This window comes from Sceloporus occidentalis, unplaced genomic scaffold (assembly GCF_023333645.1).
Source record: "Sceloporus occidentalis isolate IW3139 unplaced genomic scaffold, rSceOcc1.0.p SCAF_238, whole genome shotgun sequence".
Classification (NCBI taxonomy): domain Eukaryota; kingdom Metazoa; phylum Chordata; class Lepidosauria; order Squamata; family Phrynosomatidae; genus Sceloporus; species Sceloporus occidentalis.
The window spans coordinates 177,323-197,911 of NW_028317218.1; the positions used below are offsets into that span (position 1 = coordinate 177,323).

The 20,589-nt window shown below is 43.6% G+C and overlaps 1 protein-coding gene across 1 annotated transcript in view; it reads right to left on the reverse strand.

Annotated features, from left to right (window-relative positions):
* Positions 1-20,589, reverse strand: part of LOC149276450 (transmembrane protein 178B-like) — a 68,065-nt gene that overhangs the window by 28,102 nt on the left and 19,374 nt on the right. Inside the window, exon 2 of the mRNA XM_089503633.1 lies at positions 17,429-17,542. Coding sequence (XP_089359759.1) covers positions 17,429-17,542 — 114 coding nt within the window. The remainder of the gene's footprint in view (positions 1-17,428; positions 17,543-20,589) is intronic.

The following is a 20,589-nucleotide window of genomic DNA, read 5'->3' on the forward strand; positions in this document are numbered from 1 at the left end:
GAGAGAGGGGCATCAGGGGAGGAGAGGGGGGCATCAAGGCAGGAGCGGGACGGGGATTATTTGGCTGCATTAAACCTCAGGTCAGTCACTGAGAGCCGGATGAGGAGGAATTAATATGCGGGTAGGAAGAATCTCGCTGATTTCTCCATGGCTACTGGAATAAATTATTCTGCCAATTAGAATTTTGGCCATAAATAGAAGATCGAGAAAAGTCATGGATTCCATGCAATGAATAATGGACAGTTCAGGAGAAATGTCCTTGTCCCAGAAATAAGGTCATTAGCAAGCTTTCAGTTTACTTCTAAACTAAAGTTCTAAACATTAAACAAAATTCTAACTTTAACGGAAATTCCTATTTATTCGAAAATTCTACAAAAAGCAGATTGAATTTTGTCCCTTTGATGCTTAAATTCCTTTAACATGGATGTTAGGCACGGGTGGAGGGGTTTGTTTACCTCCTACAAAATAATGAGTGTATAAAAATCATAAAGGTCTTAAACTGAATTCATCAAATATTAACATTTACAAAAAGGAAAAAAGAAAAAAATAAATACATTTTTGCCAAGTGCTCTGATTGGCTGTGAGGTTACGGTAACGCCATCACGGCTTTTAAACATTGGTCATTGGTTCATCGTACGAAGGTTAATTATTTTAAAAATATCGCTTTAAAAATAAATCTAATATTTTTGCTGCTTTTTTAAATAAAATTTTATATAAATATATATATATTTATATAAAATTTTACTTAAAAAAAATATATATTAATATAATATATATATATTAATATATTAAATATATAATAATATATATTAATATATTAAAACTAATATTATTAATATTATATTACTTAAATTAGGTATCAGGCGCCCCCAAAGGCTTAGAGCCCCTAAAATCCCAGAGACCCCCCCTATTTCTCTCCCCCCTCTCCTTTGTATCTCAGATTTGCCGACTGTCACAACGCGTCGGGAGAGTGGTGGGCGGCAGCTGCTCGGGGCCACGAACAAACGTTCCTGCTTCATTTCCAGCTAATGGTTTCCACTTAGCAGACGCAGCTGGGGAGGGGGGAGAGAGAGAGAGAGAGGGGGTCTGGAGGTGGAGAAGGGGAGAAAGGCGAATGGCGGAAAGAGGCGTAATAGAGCGGCTAAGCGGTGTGAAAGAGATCTTGAGATCAAAGGCTTGAGAGACAAGGGCAGGCGACATTAACACAATTTAAAAAGTAGCAAAATTCTTCATGCAGGCCCTTCAAGATATTACAAAAAGACGTTTTAATTGCCCTAATATTATAGCGTCAAGCTGCTACCCATGCGCAAGCAGGCAAACGAACACGCAGTGCCTCTGTGAGCGTGTAAGGATAATATAATAATGTTAAAGAAATACAATAATACAAGCTTTTAGGGGGAAATATGCTCTTGGAGTTATTTGTCTTAAAAAATACCTTTTTTACAAGGCACCAAAGCAGGCTGATATAAGTGGAACTGAAGCTTAAAAACTGAACTGATTCTGTTCTCTTAATAGGGAGACATAATAACTTCTAATGTCAATAAGCGACCCCGAGAGTTGCTACAAAAACAACTAAGTTAATAAAAATATTTAGCATTTAGTAAATTTAGTAGATTATTGAAGGCCGTGGGCTCAGGCACACTATATGGCCAAAAGTATTGGGACACCCGACCATTGCACTAACAGGGACTTTAATTACATCGCATTCTAAATACACAGACAGTAATATGTAGTTGGTCCCCATTTGCAGCTATAACAGCTTCCAAACTTCTGGGGAGGATTTCCACAAGGTTTTGGGGAGTTTCTGTTGGAATTTTTGCCCGTTCATCCAGTAGAGCGTTTGTGAGGTCCAACACTGATGTTGGACGAGACGCCGGCTCACAATCTCCGTTCTGGTTCATCCCAAAGGGGTTGAGGTCAGGGCTCTGTGTGGCCGGTCAAGTTCTTCCACCCCAAACTCATCCAACAATGTCTTTATGGAGCTTGCTTTGTGCGCTGGGGCCACAGTCTGGAATAGAAAAGGGTCTTCCCCAAACTGTTCCCACAAAGACGGAAGCAGAGCATTGTCCAAAATGTCCCCTTCCGCACACCATATAGAGCCCTGACCTGACATATTAATGTCTATGTATTTAGAATGTGATGTCATCAAAGTCCCTGTTGATGTAATGGTCAGGTGTCCCAATACTTTTGTCCATATACTCTATATCTATAACACAACTGAAGGGTTTCTCGTTGCCATAAGCAGTTAACACATTCCTTACCACCTTATCAATGAATGTATATACGTAGCCAGTGGAACGATTCTTTTTTTCTGAGCAAATTACTTGTACATAATTCCAGTATGCAGAAGAAAAATCTTTCCTTTGGAGGCTGGACGTTAAGGGAAAGTTTCAGAAAGCGTCAGTTCATTAAGAGGGCGGTGTAAGAAAATCTAATTTAATTCCGGTGGGAAGAAAAATGAGATTGTTCTGCTTTGAAAGAACGCCGTGTGGTGCAGGTACGTTATATAAAAGATATCGGCCACCATTGAGAAATCAAATTAACAATAAGAAATGGAACGATCCCCCCCACAAAACAGAACAGCCGTGAATAGCCCCCTATTGTCTGAAGCCCACACAAAAAGCTATGAGACGCGAATGTTACAATAAACATCAGTCTGAAAGAAATCTAACGGAAATCTGCTTATGTAGCTTGCGGCCAGGCTGGAGCGCGGAGCTGATGCCCCACGGCCACCCGGGCATTAATCCAGTGTGCCAGATGGGCAGGTGGACCTCTTCTCCAAGCTTAACTGTTATGATGAGACCCTTTGAAGCCGTTGGGTCCACCAAGGGTCCAGCGCTTTGGGATAAACCTAGCCGTGGCAAATTATATCTGCTACTCATGCCAATAAGGGATCGTTGTCTTGGTCAAATAGCTGAAGGGGTATACTGACTAAGCCAGGAGTTTGTAGGAACATTGAAATTACGATAAAGGGCCACCGAGGAGAGCTTCTCCTGCATGCAGGGCTGAGCTGGGGTGATATAATCTATGGAACGCTGGAACGGTGAACGAAATAAAAATTAAAGGCCTCATTGATCTCTCTTAGATCAGAAGATAATGTCCCCTATACCGCCACCTCCTCTACACACGCTGAGATGGAAATTATCTGAAGGTCCATCTGAAGAAGAGACCGCCAAGGTCCCGAAAGCTTATGTAACTTTACATTTAAAGTTATATATCCAACAAAAGGTATGAGCTTCGACTAAAGACTCATAATCATGCCCACAAACACTCTGAGCGCCTAGAAAAAGGAAGGGCATCAGAGGAAAAAGAAGGACCCGGGGATTTGGGAACCAAGGCGGGACTGCCCCTCCTATACAGGGACACTTGGGAAGTATGGCATAAAAATGCGGCAAAAAGTGTACGTTGTGGGGGTCTCGACCGCTCTCCTGACAGGTCTCTCGATTGCTTTCAGAAATGCAGCGGCTTGCGTGCTGTCAGGAGGCTGAGGGCTTAAGTGCAGCGTTTAGAGGCAGGTCATTAAAGGCGAGGCGGCGGGTCGGCGCATTTCGCTGCGGAGGTTCAGAATTCACTCCTCTAATGGTTCAGGAGCGGACGGGCAGTTAGAAGCAAGGAAGCCGACATGAAGAAATACCATGGCTGATATTTTGGGAGGAGAACGGGGGAAAGATGGGTGGTCTGCGCCTCCGTGATAACTTTATCTCAAACTTAGAGAATTAGGTGACTTCAGTAAAGGTTTTTAAACCTGATTTTTTCCCTCTGGCTGTCCCCCCCGCCAGCTCCTTGGGAGACAGCGATCTAATCCTGGTTAATTACTACCCGTCGTGGCTTTAATCTGGTTTAATACGCTTTATACCTGAAGCCTGAAGAATCCATGAAACCGAGCGAAGGAGTCAGCTGCCTGCCTATCAGCTGGATTGCAGGCTCCTTGGCGAGAAGACGGAAAGAGGCTTATTGATGATATAAAATGTTAGAGAAAAGTAGCCCCCCCCCCCAAAAGCAGGTGTATTATACGCAAATCATGAGAAAAGAGTAAAGCTTCACTACGGGGGTAGATAAGGGACCTAGAAATGTATCCAAAACTCAAAGGGTTAAACCACATGCGTCACTTGCATGGGAGGCAGTTTCAGTTCAGCTTCCTTGGGTTCAAGTTGAAATACCACTTTAAGAGTATTTATACCTTTTTCAATAAGTTATTGTTCATGGGAATCCTCAGACTGGAGCAGAAGGTCAGCTCGGGCATGCGCAGTAATTCATTCCCAACCGTCGCAATCAGCGTGCACAAAAATCCCTCCAATATCACCAATATCGCCGTATCAGCCAATTAAAATGTATACTCCGTCTAAGAAAATTATTTCTGGGAAATTAGCAATCAGGGATTTCATAAAATTCTAACTTGTTGAATTCTGCTTCGTTTACAAATAATAATATATCATATTATTATTTTAATATAAATAATAATAATATTTAATAATAATAAATAAATAATAATAATTACTGCAATACCAGCCCACTATAATATCAAGTCCCTTTAAAGAAAGTCACACTCAGAGGACATCGCAAAACTTGGCTTGGGTTCATAAACCATATCCGCGAAGGGCTTCATCTATCTGAACGTTTGTCCCTTTCCAGTAATGAGTTAGCGTGAACTGCGGACACAGATGGATGAGCGAAAAGCGGTGGGCAGGTAGGTCACGCCGGGGAAAGTCAAAGAAATACTTTTTGGGAAGGTGACAGCAGGTAACGCTCTTTATTATGAGAAGCCGGCGTCCAACGGACGTCAACCTCAATCAAGGGTGGACCTCATAAAGCGCTCCTTTAGATCTTCTGATGGATTTTTTTACGGGCTGCGTTCATGAATATTCATAGAATTCAATTATTCTCATCCTTCTTCGGAAATGTTCCCGTGTTCACCCGTTGGCCGTCCAGTATGCGGGGGAGATGATGCGGGAGCAGCGCTAGGTCTTCTTTCCGACATATCACAGTCAGGCCTTGGCGTCCAGCTTTGAAGCGTTGGATACCTTTGTTGAATGCGGATCGCCTCGGGGTTTGCAATGAAATTAAAGGAACGAGGAGGCATAATGAAAAGGGGTCACGTTTCAAGTGGATCTGTCACCTTCCCGAGAAGCAGTCCTCTCGACTGGGTACCATGGTTATGCTTATCCTCTCTCCGTTAATTTATATCATAGATACGCTCTAGAAACCTCTCTAAGCACAGAGAGAAAATCAGAATCTGGATTAAATAATTGGGCCAAATGTGCCACGCAAGGCACTCAAAAACTAGAACGCTGAGCCAGCATTTTCCTTCCTCTCACCTTATGAAAAGGCTCCCGAAACCAATCAACAGCAATCAGCAACTTAACAATAAGGGAGAGATAACTCAATGGGGAGGAATAATCAGGCAGACCCTGAGAACAGGCTTCTCCCGCAGTATGCCGCATCTATAAATACAGTAAACACTGGTTTCTTTAGTGTTCCGAACCAAAAAATGCAATATTTGGATTTAGTAAGATAAAATGTTAATATTGTTAACAATATTCCACTGCCATTAACAGTGTTGATACTTAATGGCCGAATGTGTCGGGAGTGTGTTAAGAAATTGGTGGAGGGGGGAGGAGTGGTAAAAAGTCAGGGTGGAAAAAAAGTGGTGGGGGAGAACAGAGGAGAGCAAAAGGCTGAGAGAGAAAGAGAAGAAGAAAGAAAAAGAAAGAAAGAAAGAAAGAAAGAAGGAAGGGATGAGCAAAGGAGAAGAGGAAAAGATAGAATAAAGGGCTGCATGAAAGTAGTCAAAAGTAGAAGAATTTTAAGAAAAGGACTAGGGGTAGATAAGGAGGCATAGCTTGGGGGGTAAATAAGAGTCGTTTAGTGAGAGGGAGAGATGAAAAAGGCCATGGAGGAGACAGCGAGGGAATCCATGATCTCTATGAGATTATTTTTATATCTTTCTTTTATCTTAAAGGGAACCAGGTCACCATCCCGACGTGACCCCCGCTCAGAATCACCCCGGGGGTAGGCATCTGTTACAGCCGTTATTCTGCAATTAGATGTCAGATCCCGGAGAACGTCCAAGGCAAGCATGTCTCGTAATAGAAGATTATTGATTAAACCTTTGCGTCTATCGCGGATTGTAATTGTAGATCCCTCCGGCAAACAGGTAGTTAATTTCTAAGTTAATTTATAAGTCAATAATAATAATATCAAGTCTAGGAAGAAAACAGCAAATGGTTAACTGAATTTGGGTCACTAAATGTTTTTTTTAGATTGTTACATTAAATTCTGCCAGGGAAGGGCTGGCACCTTTTGGCTTAGGGGGCAAGTAAAGCCAAGTGGCTTCCTGACCCTTCACACGTACCTACATACACACAAACACACACTGACCCTTCACACGTACCTACATACACACAAACACACACTGACCCTTCACACGTACCTACATACACACAAACACACACTGACCCTTCACACGTACCTACATACACACAAACACACACTGACCCTTCACACGTACCTACATACACACAAACACACACTGACCCTTCACACGTACCTACATACACACAAACACACACTGACCCTTCACACGTACCTACATACACACAAACACACACTGACCCTTCACACGTACCTACATACACACAAACATACACTGACCCTTCACACGTACCTACATACACACAAACACACACTGACCCTTCACACGTACCTTCATACACACAAACACACACTGACCCTTCACACGTAACTACATACACACAAACACACACTGACCCTTCACACGTACCTACACTGAGTTCCCACCTCACATGGCTTGATGGCCTGCCCTGTCTGGAGAATTTGGACCGGCCTGGGGGGGGCAAATTCCAACCCAACCCCCCCTACAGCCAGCCATCTTTAATTTTCCATATAGCAACAAGAACTCTAAAATATTTAGCTAGGGATCTTCATGCAGCATTTCCACCATTAAGGTATCCTGTTGCTGGCAAAATATAATAATAATTAAATAAAATAAATAATAATTAAAATAAAATAAAAAAATAATAATAATAAAAAAATACAAATAAAATAATGAATTAACATGTTTATCAATTATTTTATATTATACATATGTAAATAAAATAGGGGGGTTAAGTAAGCAGCATTTCAACTTCTCCCTCTTTACTGTTTAGGGGTATAGAGTACTATGCAAGGGGTCTGTTTAGAGCTGTAAGTGAGATGTTGATTACACTCAATTAATATCCGAGGGACGAGGCTGTAAATATTCCACAGAGAATTTAAAAGCTGGAGGTGCCAAAATCAGTGTAAATGGGAGCTAAAGTAGGTCATCCGCACAGAGCCAGAGAGGATTCTGGGAGTATAATAATTGGCTCAATTATATTACAGATTCTAAGCAATAGAAGTAAACAGCTAGATTTTAAGTGTTAAAAGTGTTTTTTTTTTAGTGAGCTAAAAAAGCTAAAAAAAAGGGAACAGCCTCCCAACAGAAGTGGTAGAGGGTAATACAGTGAGGGGATTAAACATGCATGGGATAGGCATACGGCTCCTGAATCTAAGACGAGACCAACGACTGATTAAGGTTTGAGTCTTTACAGCAGGAACAATTGTTTTTTGTTATGAATGATTGTTGAATTGTTATGAAATAATTAGACTAAAGTTTATCGATAACACTGATTTATTTCATGCATAGCCCCCCTAGGACTGTTCTTAGGGGAACGCGGAGCTTGGTTTATCTTTAATAATTGTTACTGGGCACAATGGATAGAAGAATGGATAGATTCTTAAATAAACAAACAAAGGAGAGTTTCTACCTTAAGGGTGTCGGAGGCAGATGCTATAACTCACTTATTACACGCCCTGCATATCCAAGATATAACGGCTTTATGGACAGACAATAACCAGAATAAACTTTATTATCCCAGTTCTATAGTTTGGACAGATCAATAACCTGCCCTGGAGCCTGTTTATTATTACTATGAATTCTAGTTTATTTATAGAGCGCCGGCAGATTCCGTAGCGCTGTTACAATCTGAGTAAATAAAACAAAATATAAAATGACACATTAACACGTTTAGGCAGATTGGTATGGGAGGAGAAGACTGTCCCGATCTTGTGAGCTTCGGGGCCCCCCAACTTCACAAAGCAACATGTCCCACAGAGCCACCTTTAACCCCAAACAGCTAGTGAGTGCTACCTTTTCACCCAAACAGCTAGTGAGTGCTACCTTTTCACCTAACAGCTTGTCACTGGCATCCTAACCCCCAAATAGCTTATCCGTGCCATCTTTGCCCCCAAACAGCTTGTCTGCGCTATCATTGCCCCCCTCCAACTTACACACTGGCACACATATGTAAACACACTTACACAAATGAATACATGCTCACAGTCATACTCACCAACACACGTACACACATTCTAACACACACTCCTTCCACATACATGCTCACACACAAACACACATACGCATCTATGCTCACACATATACATTCATGCTCACATACATTTATATATAGACATTCATGCCCACATGCATACAAACATATATACCTCCTCCGGCTGCTCGCACGCTGTGCTGCAATGTAACATGACCCCTGTAGTTATGCCACTGTTGTGTGCCGAGACATGATCGACCATAAAACCACTATCAGAAATCTTGTGGCTCTGCCCCCGGCGTCCCCATTAGCGAGGTGGGGGGGCTAGAAGTTGGGTGTTATGTGAATCTGTGTCGATGGTGAGTACTGGGTACTGAGTAAGTTACGCCAACGTTCTAATTTAGAATTTTAAAGCGGTTCTGTCCCAAAAACCCTTTACGTTGTAAACAGAGCGTGAATAATTGGAATGCTGCGGGACGGCGGGCACAGCGGGGGCAGCGATCTGCCACTTTCCCATTCTGTAACCGGTTATTTTGTCTGAATGAGGAAGGAAAAAAGTAGCCAGAAATTAGGACAATCCTGCTGTAAAGTCACAAAAGTTTGTAAATGTAATGGAATTTAACTGGGTATACAGTATATATATATATATATATATACACATGCTAGTACAGACTTTTCATGGCATTTTAGTAAAAGATGAATGTCAATTTAACTTGTTTGATGAGTCCTTCTTTCCTTCCCCTGATGCCCCTCTTTTTCCTCCCCTGATGCTCCTCTTTTCTAGGAGGTCAGAATGTTTGCAGGGTTCTATGGCCCTAAAAGCCCCGATAATGTGTATAGAAACAGCAGGAAAGGCTTTATAAATTAAACGAGGTAAATAAACCCCATTATTCTTCTTCTAAATGCCCCCCTCAGTTACACAAATACCCCCCTCAGTTACACAAATACCCCGCAATAGGGCACAAAGTCACATACAAAGTCTGGGTAAAGCCCCACCCACAGCCCTGCCTCTAACCACACCCCATAGAACAAACATGCCCCCTTTTTGGCCATTTCGATTGTCGGGTGGTAGAAGCTGGCAGCGGGTGGAATATATAAGGGTAGAAAATGTCAGAATCCCAGCGAATGCCGGCACAGATTAATCACCGTGATCTTTTACTCTCCGTGAAGGAAATTCATGCCATAAATCGGCTGGTATTTCTTAGATTTCCTCCGTTTCACTAAATCCGGATATTTTCTTCTCTCTGTACCATTTGCTCATCGCGTCGTACAAATAAGAAATTTCCCTGACTTTTTATTACAAATGTCATCGTGTTGCCTTGGCAACAAATCCCTCCAAACATCTCCGAAGCCCAGAAGCCAAAATGTTAAGTAATAATGTCGGCTCGATGCGACAGCTAACCTCTGCCCCGGCGACATTTATTCCCCGAATGTGCCCCCGAAACGCGTCGTCACCGAGAGCGACTGATGGAAATATCCAAGCCGACTCGTGGGAAGCATGTCCCGTCACATAGTGGTCTGCTCATGGATTCCGAGTTTGCCTGGGGAGACCACCAGGGTTAAATAGTTAACATAGTGTGAAAAAAGGCCAATTTTACGAACACCTTCCTGAAATATGAAAGGAAAGCTTAGGAAGTCCCATAACACTTTGCTGATAGGGTGGTGGATAAGTGGAACAGCCTCCCAGCAGAAGTGGTAGAGGGTAATACAGTGAGGGTATTAAACATGCATGGGATGGACATACGGCTCCTGAATCTAAGACGGGACCAACGACTGATTAAGGTTTGAGTCTTTACAGCAGGAGAAACGGGCGACTAGACGCGGGCCGCGGGGGGGCCGATCTGCCGGCAGATTCCATGCTGCCGAGAACAAATTGTATTATCTCCAGCAGCGGCTTACCGAATATCCCCGTTAAATCTTCGCTAGTCGGCAAGACCCAACGTTTATAATCAGAGGCTTATTTTCGAACCTAAAGGGATCATCTGTAATCGTTCCGGCGGAGCTCTCACCTGATCCACAAATAATAAAAAATAATAAAAATAAAACGATTCCGTGTGACGCTACCTGGAGGAAGAGAATAACGAGCGGACACGGAATCAGGTTGTTTCCGGCGTTGAGACCTCTGCCTCTCTCCTTTTTCGGGAGCGTATAAAATGTAACACTTCGGTTTAGTAATTTGTGGCAAAGCAAGAATTTTTGCACATTTCTCCGCGGCTCATTTTTTTAATCCGCACCCTGGCATTAATTTGGAATCATTTTCCCACCTGCAGTATTTTTGAATCATGTTTCCCACAGGAGGTGAGGCTACCCGAGGACAGAGTTAGAAAGCAAGGGTTTTAAAGGGTTAATGGTTATTAGTATCTCAGGAGTATCGGACTTAAACAGGAGGGGAAAAGGAGGAGAAACGTTACAACAAGAGGTCAGAATCTAAAACGACAGTATTAGGGGATTAGATGGAATGGAAGGAGGTTTTGTTACTGAGAGAGTTGTAGATAAGTGGAACAGCCTCCCAGCAGAAGCGGTAGAGGGTAATACAGTGAGGGGATTAAACATGCATGGGATAGACATACGGCTCCTGAATCTAAGACGAGACCAACGACTGATTACGTTTTGAGTCTTTACGGAACGGGCAGATTCTGTTTCTAATCTGCAGGGAGCATCTCCCTTACACAACCTTCCTCACTGAAGGTGAAATCAGGCCGCGGCGGAGCACGAGGTGAAGCACCAAGTAGATTTCCAGCCACAGCCATGGTGACCGTGGGGTATCAGCAGCTAGAAAAATGATTTACAATCACCTCTTCCATCACGGAACTTCTAAGCCATTCTTGAGCCATATTCCGCTGCTCGGCATCAAACGTAGAACATGGGCAGAAAAGGCTAAAGCGCGTCTCTTTCAAAAAATAACGCGGATAAAAAAACAAAGAGGGTTGCGTTCTAAACCAGAACATGTTTGATAAAGCACTGGCGGGTTGGCGGATCGGGGGTCCACGGGGAATGGCGTGGAGCAGGAGATGCCACGACTCTGCCTATAATTGCTGTCAAAATTCTAAAGAACTTCAGCATCACGCTGAAAAAATTAAATGTGAATTGCAGGTCAGCAATGCTAATGAAGTCCGTTCCTCCATAGACTTTCATTAGTCTGAGAGTCCGGCTGGGTGATTAAGACCGAGCCATTCTATTGTTCCCCACAGGAAAAAGATAACAGAGTGAGATTCATACAAATGGCTGATAAGCAGCTGCCTGAAAACTTTATATTCTGCAAAAAACAGAACACAATATTTTTGATAACTCATTTTTTAATCTGATGCTCGTAATAAAGATTTTTGGTGGAAATCAACTGACGAGATTAATTATTCAGCCCAGAATGGCTGACACACCGTACCGTGTGCTCATCTCCTGACATAAGGGTACGGCAGATGGACAGAGAATAAAGAGAGTTTTTCATATTGGACAAATAATTAATTTTGCATATTGAAAAAAGCATTAAAAAATGTTTTTTTCTCCATTTATTTTAATTTTCCGGATAAATTCCTATTGGCTTACACTTACATTTTTTAATTTAAAGGGTAAATGTTCAGCTCATTAGCAATTACCGTGGCTTTAGGGGGAATGGCGTTAACTTATTTGTGGCAATATTTGGAATAACTGGAGGCGAATAGGCGAGAGAGTTAGTATTTAAAAAATGAAAATTAAAACTATTTTGGGTCATAGAGAAAAAATACTCAGGCGGCAGCTCCCTGCCTCCCATACAATATTAATGATCCCAACCTTGAGAGATGGAATACAATTACTGGGGTGTTGTGAATTATTCAGGGCCTTTGCTCTGGAGCGTGATTAACAGGACGGCTCCTGTCAGTACGAGATATCACGTAATCGATTTCTCCTTCTCAGACCCCTCCAGCCATTCTCGTATCCGCCACGGGCAATGCGGTGACAGACATCATGCATTATACCGCCGAGATACCGTGTGCTAAGGCGAGCGCGTCTCTTCAGAAACTGTTACTCGCTTCCAAATATAATTCCCCGTGTAGCAAGTTGTACTTATTAAAGATACCCAAAGTTCCCGCGTAACATCGTCTGACATCCACAGGTGAATATTTAACCAATTCCAATACTTTGTGTGGAACTTGACATAGAATTGCTATTGTTTTTTCACACCAGGGGGAAGACATTTCCCTTTGCACACTTCACTTCCTGATGACTCCTGCTCAGGAAGTGATCAGTCAGTGTTACTTCAAACCCAGTTGACCAAATGACCATAGCTGGGAACTCTCTGGGTTTCGCTTCTCCACTCCGGGGGGTAACTTAGGATCGCGGGAGAGGAGTAGCAGAAAGCCTCACTCACCGCCCACCTCCTCTACCGCAATGGTTTCTGCCTGCATGTGGCGCTAGCCCTGCATACAACTTCATTGGGATGAACCAACTGCATCCCGCACGGGGAGGCGCCTGGGTAGCCAGAGGCAAATGGCCATACCTGAGAACTCTCTGGACATTTTCACTTTTATAGACAATTGGGATCCTTTAATCTGCCCCGACTGGCCCAGGGAGCTGTAAATTCAGTGGAGGTCTGTACTGTTGCAGGGACCCCCCCCCCCCACTTCTGGCTTCTATCCATACCTGGAAACTTCCTAAATGAGCCAACCCTGAGACTCTTGGAATATTAACCCTTTAATAGCCCATCGTGAAGATTCTACGAAAATGTGCGACCCCCCCCAGAGGGGCAGGCTGGAGGTGCAGCCCTGGGTCATGCCCAAGGAAAATACTCCACCGCATCCATGGCTCTTCTCCCAGTCTCTATAGAGAATATGCTTTTACTGGCGTGGGTTACCATAAAGTTCCATTTCACAATATATATATATTAAAAAGCCCAGCCCAGGCTACAACTAAAGGACCAATCAACTTCTACAATATAGAAGGAGCAAAATAATGATATACATTAAAAAAAATCTCTAAGAGCCGGAATATTTTCTTTGGAAAATGTATGGAAAGAAAAAAATGTAGAATTTAGAAAAAATGGGTGATTTTCTTCAGGTAGACATAAAATCGGTAAAAAAATAAATAAAATCCATTCAATATTTTTCCAACTTTTTTAGCTAAAAGCCTGATATCGAAACGAAATAAAAAACGCAAGTTATATTAACTGTCCGGAGCATCAAAAGTTATCGTTTCCTGCAACGCGGAGTATGCTGCTCCCCGCCGGTCGTCCTTATTGGAAACATTGTGTTTTATAACGTCGTTTTGTTTTATACGGTATCGTGAATTTGCCGGTGTCTTCTTTTACTCAAGGGCGCGGAGTAAGGGGCGCTTTCCCCGTCGGCACCGCTATGAACCGCTAAACACAATATGTTAGGACGCCGTCTCCGCCATTACTTTTATTGATACGGATCCTGGTTTCGCTTTATGGCGCTAAGTCTTCTTTCTCCTCCAGATTCTATTTCTCTTCTATATGACTTTTAACCCATTTAGGTCATCAATGACAACATTGTATCCCTACATTGCGTTGGGTCTTATCCGCCGTCGCATTCTATGTTTCCAAACTTGACGGCCCCCCCATTAAGTTCTCACACCACCCATTAAGTTCTCCCTCGTAGTAACCGTAACCTTGAAGACGTCCAACCCTCGCTAACGAAAGTCTTAATATATTATCCACCCCGTCTTATTTAGCAAGTGGCTCCCTACAGACCGGCTCGTTATATCTCTTCTCCCGCATGCCCTTACGTTTATCTTTGGGTCACGAAGTCCGTTCCTCTCCCAACCGCCAAGAGGAACGTCGGACGGACGCTTTGGGAAAATGCTTATAAGCATCTGAATTATAATTTCTGTCTGGATGAAAGAGTGGGGAAGATAAGTCACTGTAAATGGATTAAAGACTTAAGAAGAAATAAGTAAGGCTTTTTTTTTTTATATAAATCGCCGCGTAGCCTGTGGTGCAAAACACTTCCCGACATTAAAGACTCAACTAAATGAGTGTTTGGAGCCGTGGTCATAATTGGCACCGCACACCGTAAGCTCCGAGCCGGCTGAATTGACACCACGTAGAGTTGTCTTTGACGGCCACGTTTGTCCTTCACAATTTGTAACGTCTTAATGCGCGATGACCCCGCCGCCGTTACGATAGATAGTTCCATGTGCCAAATAATGGAGTGGAGTGTGCAAAGTTAGAACGTCACTTCCAATAATCAAATTAGATTTTCTATATCAAAATATAATAACTGATTATCGCTTGGATCCAATCAGTGAAATAATGGGCACAGAAGTGCTGTGTTCAATTGAGCTAACCGAATCAGGAGAGAGCAACTCCCATCCCTCAGAGCCAACAAAAGGAGGATGGGAAAAAAACCCTCCAATTCGATGGCATGGGACTCTCCGGTCAGTGACCAAAATGTTAATTATTGAGGGAAATAGTAACACTGCATAACCTCCATATAACAGACGCCCCAATGCACGTTTCCCCGGCACCTAGTCTGATTCATCAGGGGGCAGAAAGTTTAAACTGTATATACACTTTACTCATTTCTGGCACAGATCTGGGTTAAAATACTCTCTAATTCGATACTTTTCATTTATTAATTTATTAGTTGTGCTTAAAATCAGCATAGCTGGTGGTTTCCTTTTAAAACCAGATAGAATAAAATGGGAGGGGGAGGGAGAAACCTCTCTGTGTTACACCATTACTCCTTCCCCCTTTCATCGTCCGCACGGTATGCATGGAGGCTTCGCCTGGTTGTGAAAGTACTCTGAAGAGGAGAGAAGAACGCCTGCCAAGCGGAGACACGGAATTTGTTGTCGGATAAGGTAGGGAAAGAGAGAGTGAGTGGGAGCGAGCGAGAAAAAAACAGAAATCAGAGCTTCCTCCTTCGTTTCTTCCGTGGGGTTCCCTCCTCATTTTCTGGCATTCATACAAATAACCAAATTAAACAAAGTTTGTTAAAATATCCAAATGATGTTTTATATATATATATATATATATATATGTATATGTAGTGTCAATGTCAGTTGCCCTGGGGCATGTATAATTACAACAGCAGGAATCCCAGACACGAGTCAAATCACGGAAGACAATTTTTGAGACAAAAATCCACTTTGTAGATAAAAGGAATCTTGTAAAAGTTACAAACAGCATTAGAGACATAATTCCTCGTAACGCTCGATAACCAAACCCTTCCCAAAATGAATTTCCTAAGCATATAAAAATTAGCTTTGTTCAACTTTTTGTCGGGAACACGTCATTTCTATGTGACACAAAAGTGGGCACTGATAGGGTGTTGCCATAGACACCTAAATAAATGATGTGTTGTTTTTAGGTTATTAAACCTTCAGGGGATAATATGGGAGATCTGCTAAGGTCACCTGGTACTGCAATTGATGTCTGGGCATTATAGGAGTTATAGTACACAACAGCTGATCTGTCTATCATCCAAGACTCAATAACATTGTAACGGACAACTAGAAACGGACGATCGATGTCTCCATTCAAAATTCTGGATGTAATCGGCACGGCCAGACTTAAGGGAGAAAAGTTGGCCTGTCACTTTAAGGCCAGCGGCCACCCATATGGGATTTAGCTGCCGCTGGCCTTAAACAGACAGGACCATTCTTCTCCCTCCAGTCTGGCCGTGCCGATTACATCCACAATTTTGACTTATCTTTGCAGAAGAATTGTCTTTCTTGGATACACGCGGTCGCTCGCTACGCTCTTTGCACATTGAAGGACCGGAACCGCCACGCGAGCGTCCAGGAATGAAAAGTAGTCTACAGCTTGCCAGACGGCCAGTCCCGCTCTGGTCATTGACATACGTCCCGTTAACACGGTAATGGTGATGTCATCCGTTCCAGGTGTCTAATGGGACCCTCGCATGCCGGTGTCATGCCTCAATGCGGTGGTCCTTAAACTAACCATTAAGGAGCCCAAGCCCCGGCTTTTATCTCTATTGCCATGGGAACGGAGTTGGGTAAATCCAAGACGTTTTGACGGTTCTAGAGAAGTGGTTTGAAAACTGCAGTCTTAATGGATTAGGAATGAATGATATATAAAAAAAAAAACATCAATTACATTTTATTGAAGAAGAACAAATTCCCAGCGCGCAAACCCAAACCTGCAAATGCAATCTCTGAATAAACATGAGGCTTTCGTGGCCAAATAATGTGTCGTCGTTGCCGCACAGAAAATCGAGTCTGAGTGCAGATACAACGTATCCCGGCTTTTAGCGGCAATAAATCTATTTACCTCCTTTAAAGCTCACAACATGTTTTTATTTTTTAGGAAAAAAAAGCCCACTTTCTCTTCTTTTTATTTTGCTTCGAGCTCCCTATTGAGGGTGAAATGAGAGAGGCGTATAAATCTTGCCCTATTTCTTAGTTCAGGTATTTGGTTTGGAAGCCCAAACATTAGCTTATTTTTTTTTAGTGGGGGGGGGCACAACCAGTATCCATGAACGAGGCTCGTCCAACAGGCTTTCATTGCCCCTCGCACCCCACCGCCTAGGACTGGGTGTTCACAGCCTGCTACCCAGGTCCGGGGGCTTTCAGGCTCAGGGTGGCCCCTTTCTAGAGTTTGTGGGCTCGTGAGTAATGGGCACGGCAGTGAGAGCAGAATGGGGTTGTATGGGATGGGATAGGGCAGGGGGCTCTGTCTTTAGGTTTTTACTGGCCCCTAAGCTTACTGATGGCAGCCCTGGCTAGGACTCACTTATCACTGGCTGACTTGACGCGGCAGGTGAGCTTTGGTGGTTTGGTTTCCGCCCTCGGAATTTCTTCTTTATATTAAAATATATTTTATCGAAGCCGTAGGATGACTACAAGGTTATTGTTTTTGTCCAATCGGCAGCCTTCTTGCTGGTTCTAGCCATGGCGCATCATCGTGGCCACCATTAGAACCTAGAAGCCCAGGAGTGTTGGGCTAACATGACACATCTGGCTCTTTATAGCCTTGAGACCCCCAAAGATCTGCCCCGCCGTAGACTGGAGCAAACCCCCCCCCCCTCCGAGGTTCAGCCATAGCTTTGATTATTGAAGAACACTAATGGCGCCAGCTTTGGAAAGGAAGAAGCATGGATACTCACGCAACGCGTGCCACTCTTCTTGGCGGATCGTCTTGACTGTGTTGAACGTGATGTTTTTGTCGATTTTTGGCGAGGAGTAATGGTATTTGATGAACGAGCAACGCTCAATATCCCCTAGAGAAAGAAAAAAGACAAAACATGAACTTTAGACGGGTCTTAAAAATTGCCATTTATCCATTATTACACTAAAAGAGAAATAACACAGTCAGTGGGGTCCAGGGGCATATTCTGTGGGGGGCAGTTGGCACCCCTAGTGGGCTCCAGCTCTCAACGAGACATCAAGGAGACCAAAGATCTCCCTTCTAACATGGGGTCATTCATCGTTCAGGGGTCTTTTGTATCTTTTCCGCTTGACCTAATGTGAAGCTCTGCGATACGATGTCATAACAAGACAAGCAAAAGCCAAATTCTGAAGATTTTGTTAAATTATCAACCTCGGTTGCTACAAATAAATACATATTTTATGTTCTTTGTTAACTCTGTAAACCTTGTTTAGATGACTTGGGCCCCTTTATTTATTTGGGTCATTTTTGTTAATGCCGCAAAAATATTCTTCCTTCGGAATGAGGGCTGAAACAGAAGAACTTTTTGTTTAAATTTCCCATTCATTATATTTTATTTAGGGACCTGCGGAAATGAATAGACTTTTTAACCCTTATGTGCCAGGCAGCTGGCTAATGCATTTGTCCAGATTAGCTCTGCATGCCCTTTCTTTAGGGGTTAAAAGCATATTTCACCTACAGGTGTTAACCCTCTGTGTGCCATAGAGGGGAGCAGCTTGTGCATTGTGTTGCACACACTCATAGCGCTGAAAGGGTTAACCTTAGTAGTTGCGATGGTTTTTTTTCTCCATGCAATAGAAGCCTGTCTGATATAAATGTCGTTCTCAAAGATCCACACTACAGATAGATCGCCGGGGATTCATTCCCTGGATCTATCCTCATCAGAGCGAGGAAGACGATGTATCACCTGGATATCAGGTCATCTAAAGCGAGGTCATTCGAGGTCGGGAAGCCAACACTCAGCCCTCAGGCTATCCCGGCAACGCGGCGAGTAGGTGTTTCTGAATAATGAAGATGGATATAGCCGGATCGGCCAACACAGATGAAGAAATAACGTCACTTAAGCTTTCGAAACCTCAGAGGTCTCTTTTTCAGATGGAAGAAGAGACCTCCGAGGTTCTGAAAGCTTACGTATAGCCCATAACTATCATTCATGTTGTACAAACTCGTCTGGAATCAGTGTAAGGAAACCCACTTTTTTTTTGCCATTCTGATGATTTCTTTTACGTGAGGCTGCAGAGGCGAAGTTACTTTATAAATCAATGATTTGAACGGCTGCTGATGACGCTTTACTGCGCAGATCCGCCTCGTTATGCAGCAGTGACATCACAATCAGCTATTAATAATTGGGTTGCCCGGTTTTGCAAATTTATTGGCTTAACTTCTCAAAGATCATCGTATTTTCCAACGGAAGTCGGCCCTCGTCGCCAACATCATCAAAGGAAAAAATATGAATCCAGGTACGGATCTGGAACACCGTTTTATAGAAGTCTCGCGGCACCAAAAACCATTAAAAGGGATCTTCTCTGCCTTCGGAGCTAACGCATGCTGCTTTCCCTTTCCTCTCATCTCATTCCCCTGCGTTTCTTATTCTGCACTAAAAACACCCACACAGGGCGATAAATTATTAGGAGCCGCAATAAAAACCTCATCAATCTGACCAGCTCCAAATGAGAAAACAGTAAAATAAAAGCCGTTCCCGCTGCGCGTCGCCGTGAGATAAAGTGAGCGCTAATTGTCTCGCAAGCGCTCTACATATTGGAATTTATTTTATTTATAAGCCCCGAGGTCAGAGCTTCGCTGTGTTCCAATGGCCCTTTATCACTCCCATCACTCCTGTGTTCCAACGGCCCTTTATCACTCCCATCACTCCTGTGTTCCAATGGCCCTTTATCACTCCCATCACTCCTGTGTTCCAATGGCCCTTTATCACTCCCATCACTCCTGTGTTCCAATGGCCCTTTATCACTCCCATCACTCCTGTGTTCCAATGGCCCTTTATCACTCCCATCACTCCTGTGTTCCAATGGCCCTTTATCACTCCCATCACTCCTGTGTTCCAATGGCCCTTTATCACTCCCATCACTCCTGTGTTCCAATGGCCCTTTATCACTCCCGTCACTCCTGTGTTCCAATGGCCCTTTATCACTCCCATCACTCCTGTGTTCCAATGGCCCTTTATCACTCCCATCACTCCTGTGTTCCAATGGCACTTTATCACTCCTTCTGATGTGCCTCCGGATGGTGCAATTAGGGCTTTAGAGGCTTCCTTAGTAGACATTTTGGTTATTCTGCGTTTCCGGAGAGCGTGGGGTTGTTTTGAATGATAAAGAATCCTGACGTTCTTACTGGAATCGAGCGCGATGGTCCGGCTCTTTGTGGTTTCTGCTATAAATGGCTGATAACTACCAACCGCTTCCTTTAATACACGAGAAATCGCCAGGTCTTGAAAGCAGAGCCCCGAACACCTTCCAAGGAAGCCAGAGACGTAATTATGAGCCATGGCTGGGAAGGCATGGAGCCCGGGGCTTCCCTCCTCGGATATCATCCCGCCGTTGAGGTATGAAGGCTTTTTCTGGCGGCTTCAATGATCTCCTTGGGTGGAACCCAAAATTTCTCTGCATTTCTCGATGGCTGGTGATTTAGCATTCATCAGATGCATGGAGAGAGGAGAAGGGGGTATGAGACAGGGCAGAATGTTTCAGATTGGCAAAGTGTGGCTCCTACACTCAGGCACTTGCTTGCTAACAGAGGCACGGCCCTTGTCGCGGTGCCCCCTACCACCCCAGTGCCATACTTGGGATCTGGTGTGAAGAAGAGACCCTGAGACCTGGAGAAGCAGCATTTCACCCGGAGACTCCAGGTCCGACCCCGAGAGTTCCCAGGGAAGACCCTGAGGCAGAAAACAGTTCTTTTAATGACAAAATGTGGGGGGTGATTTACCCCTATGGTCCTGACTCATGCCTCCCATTAGCCCTACTGTGGTTTTGGCCCCAGTTTTCATGCCTTATATTCTCCCCCTTATTTTCTTCTGTGCCCATTGGCCCCTGCCATATGGCCATTCGGCTGTCTGTCGGAAGCACTGGGGCCATGAGCACT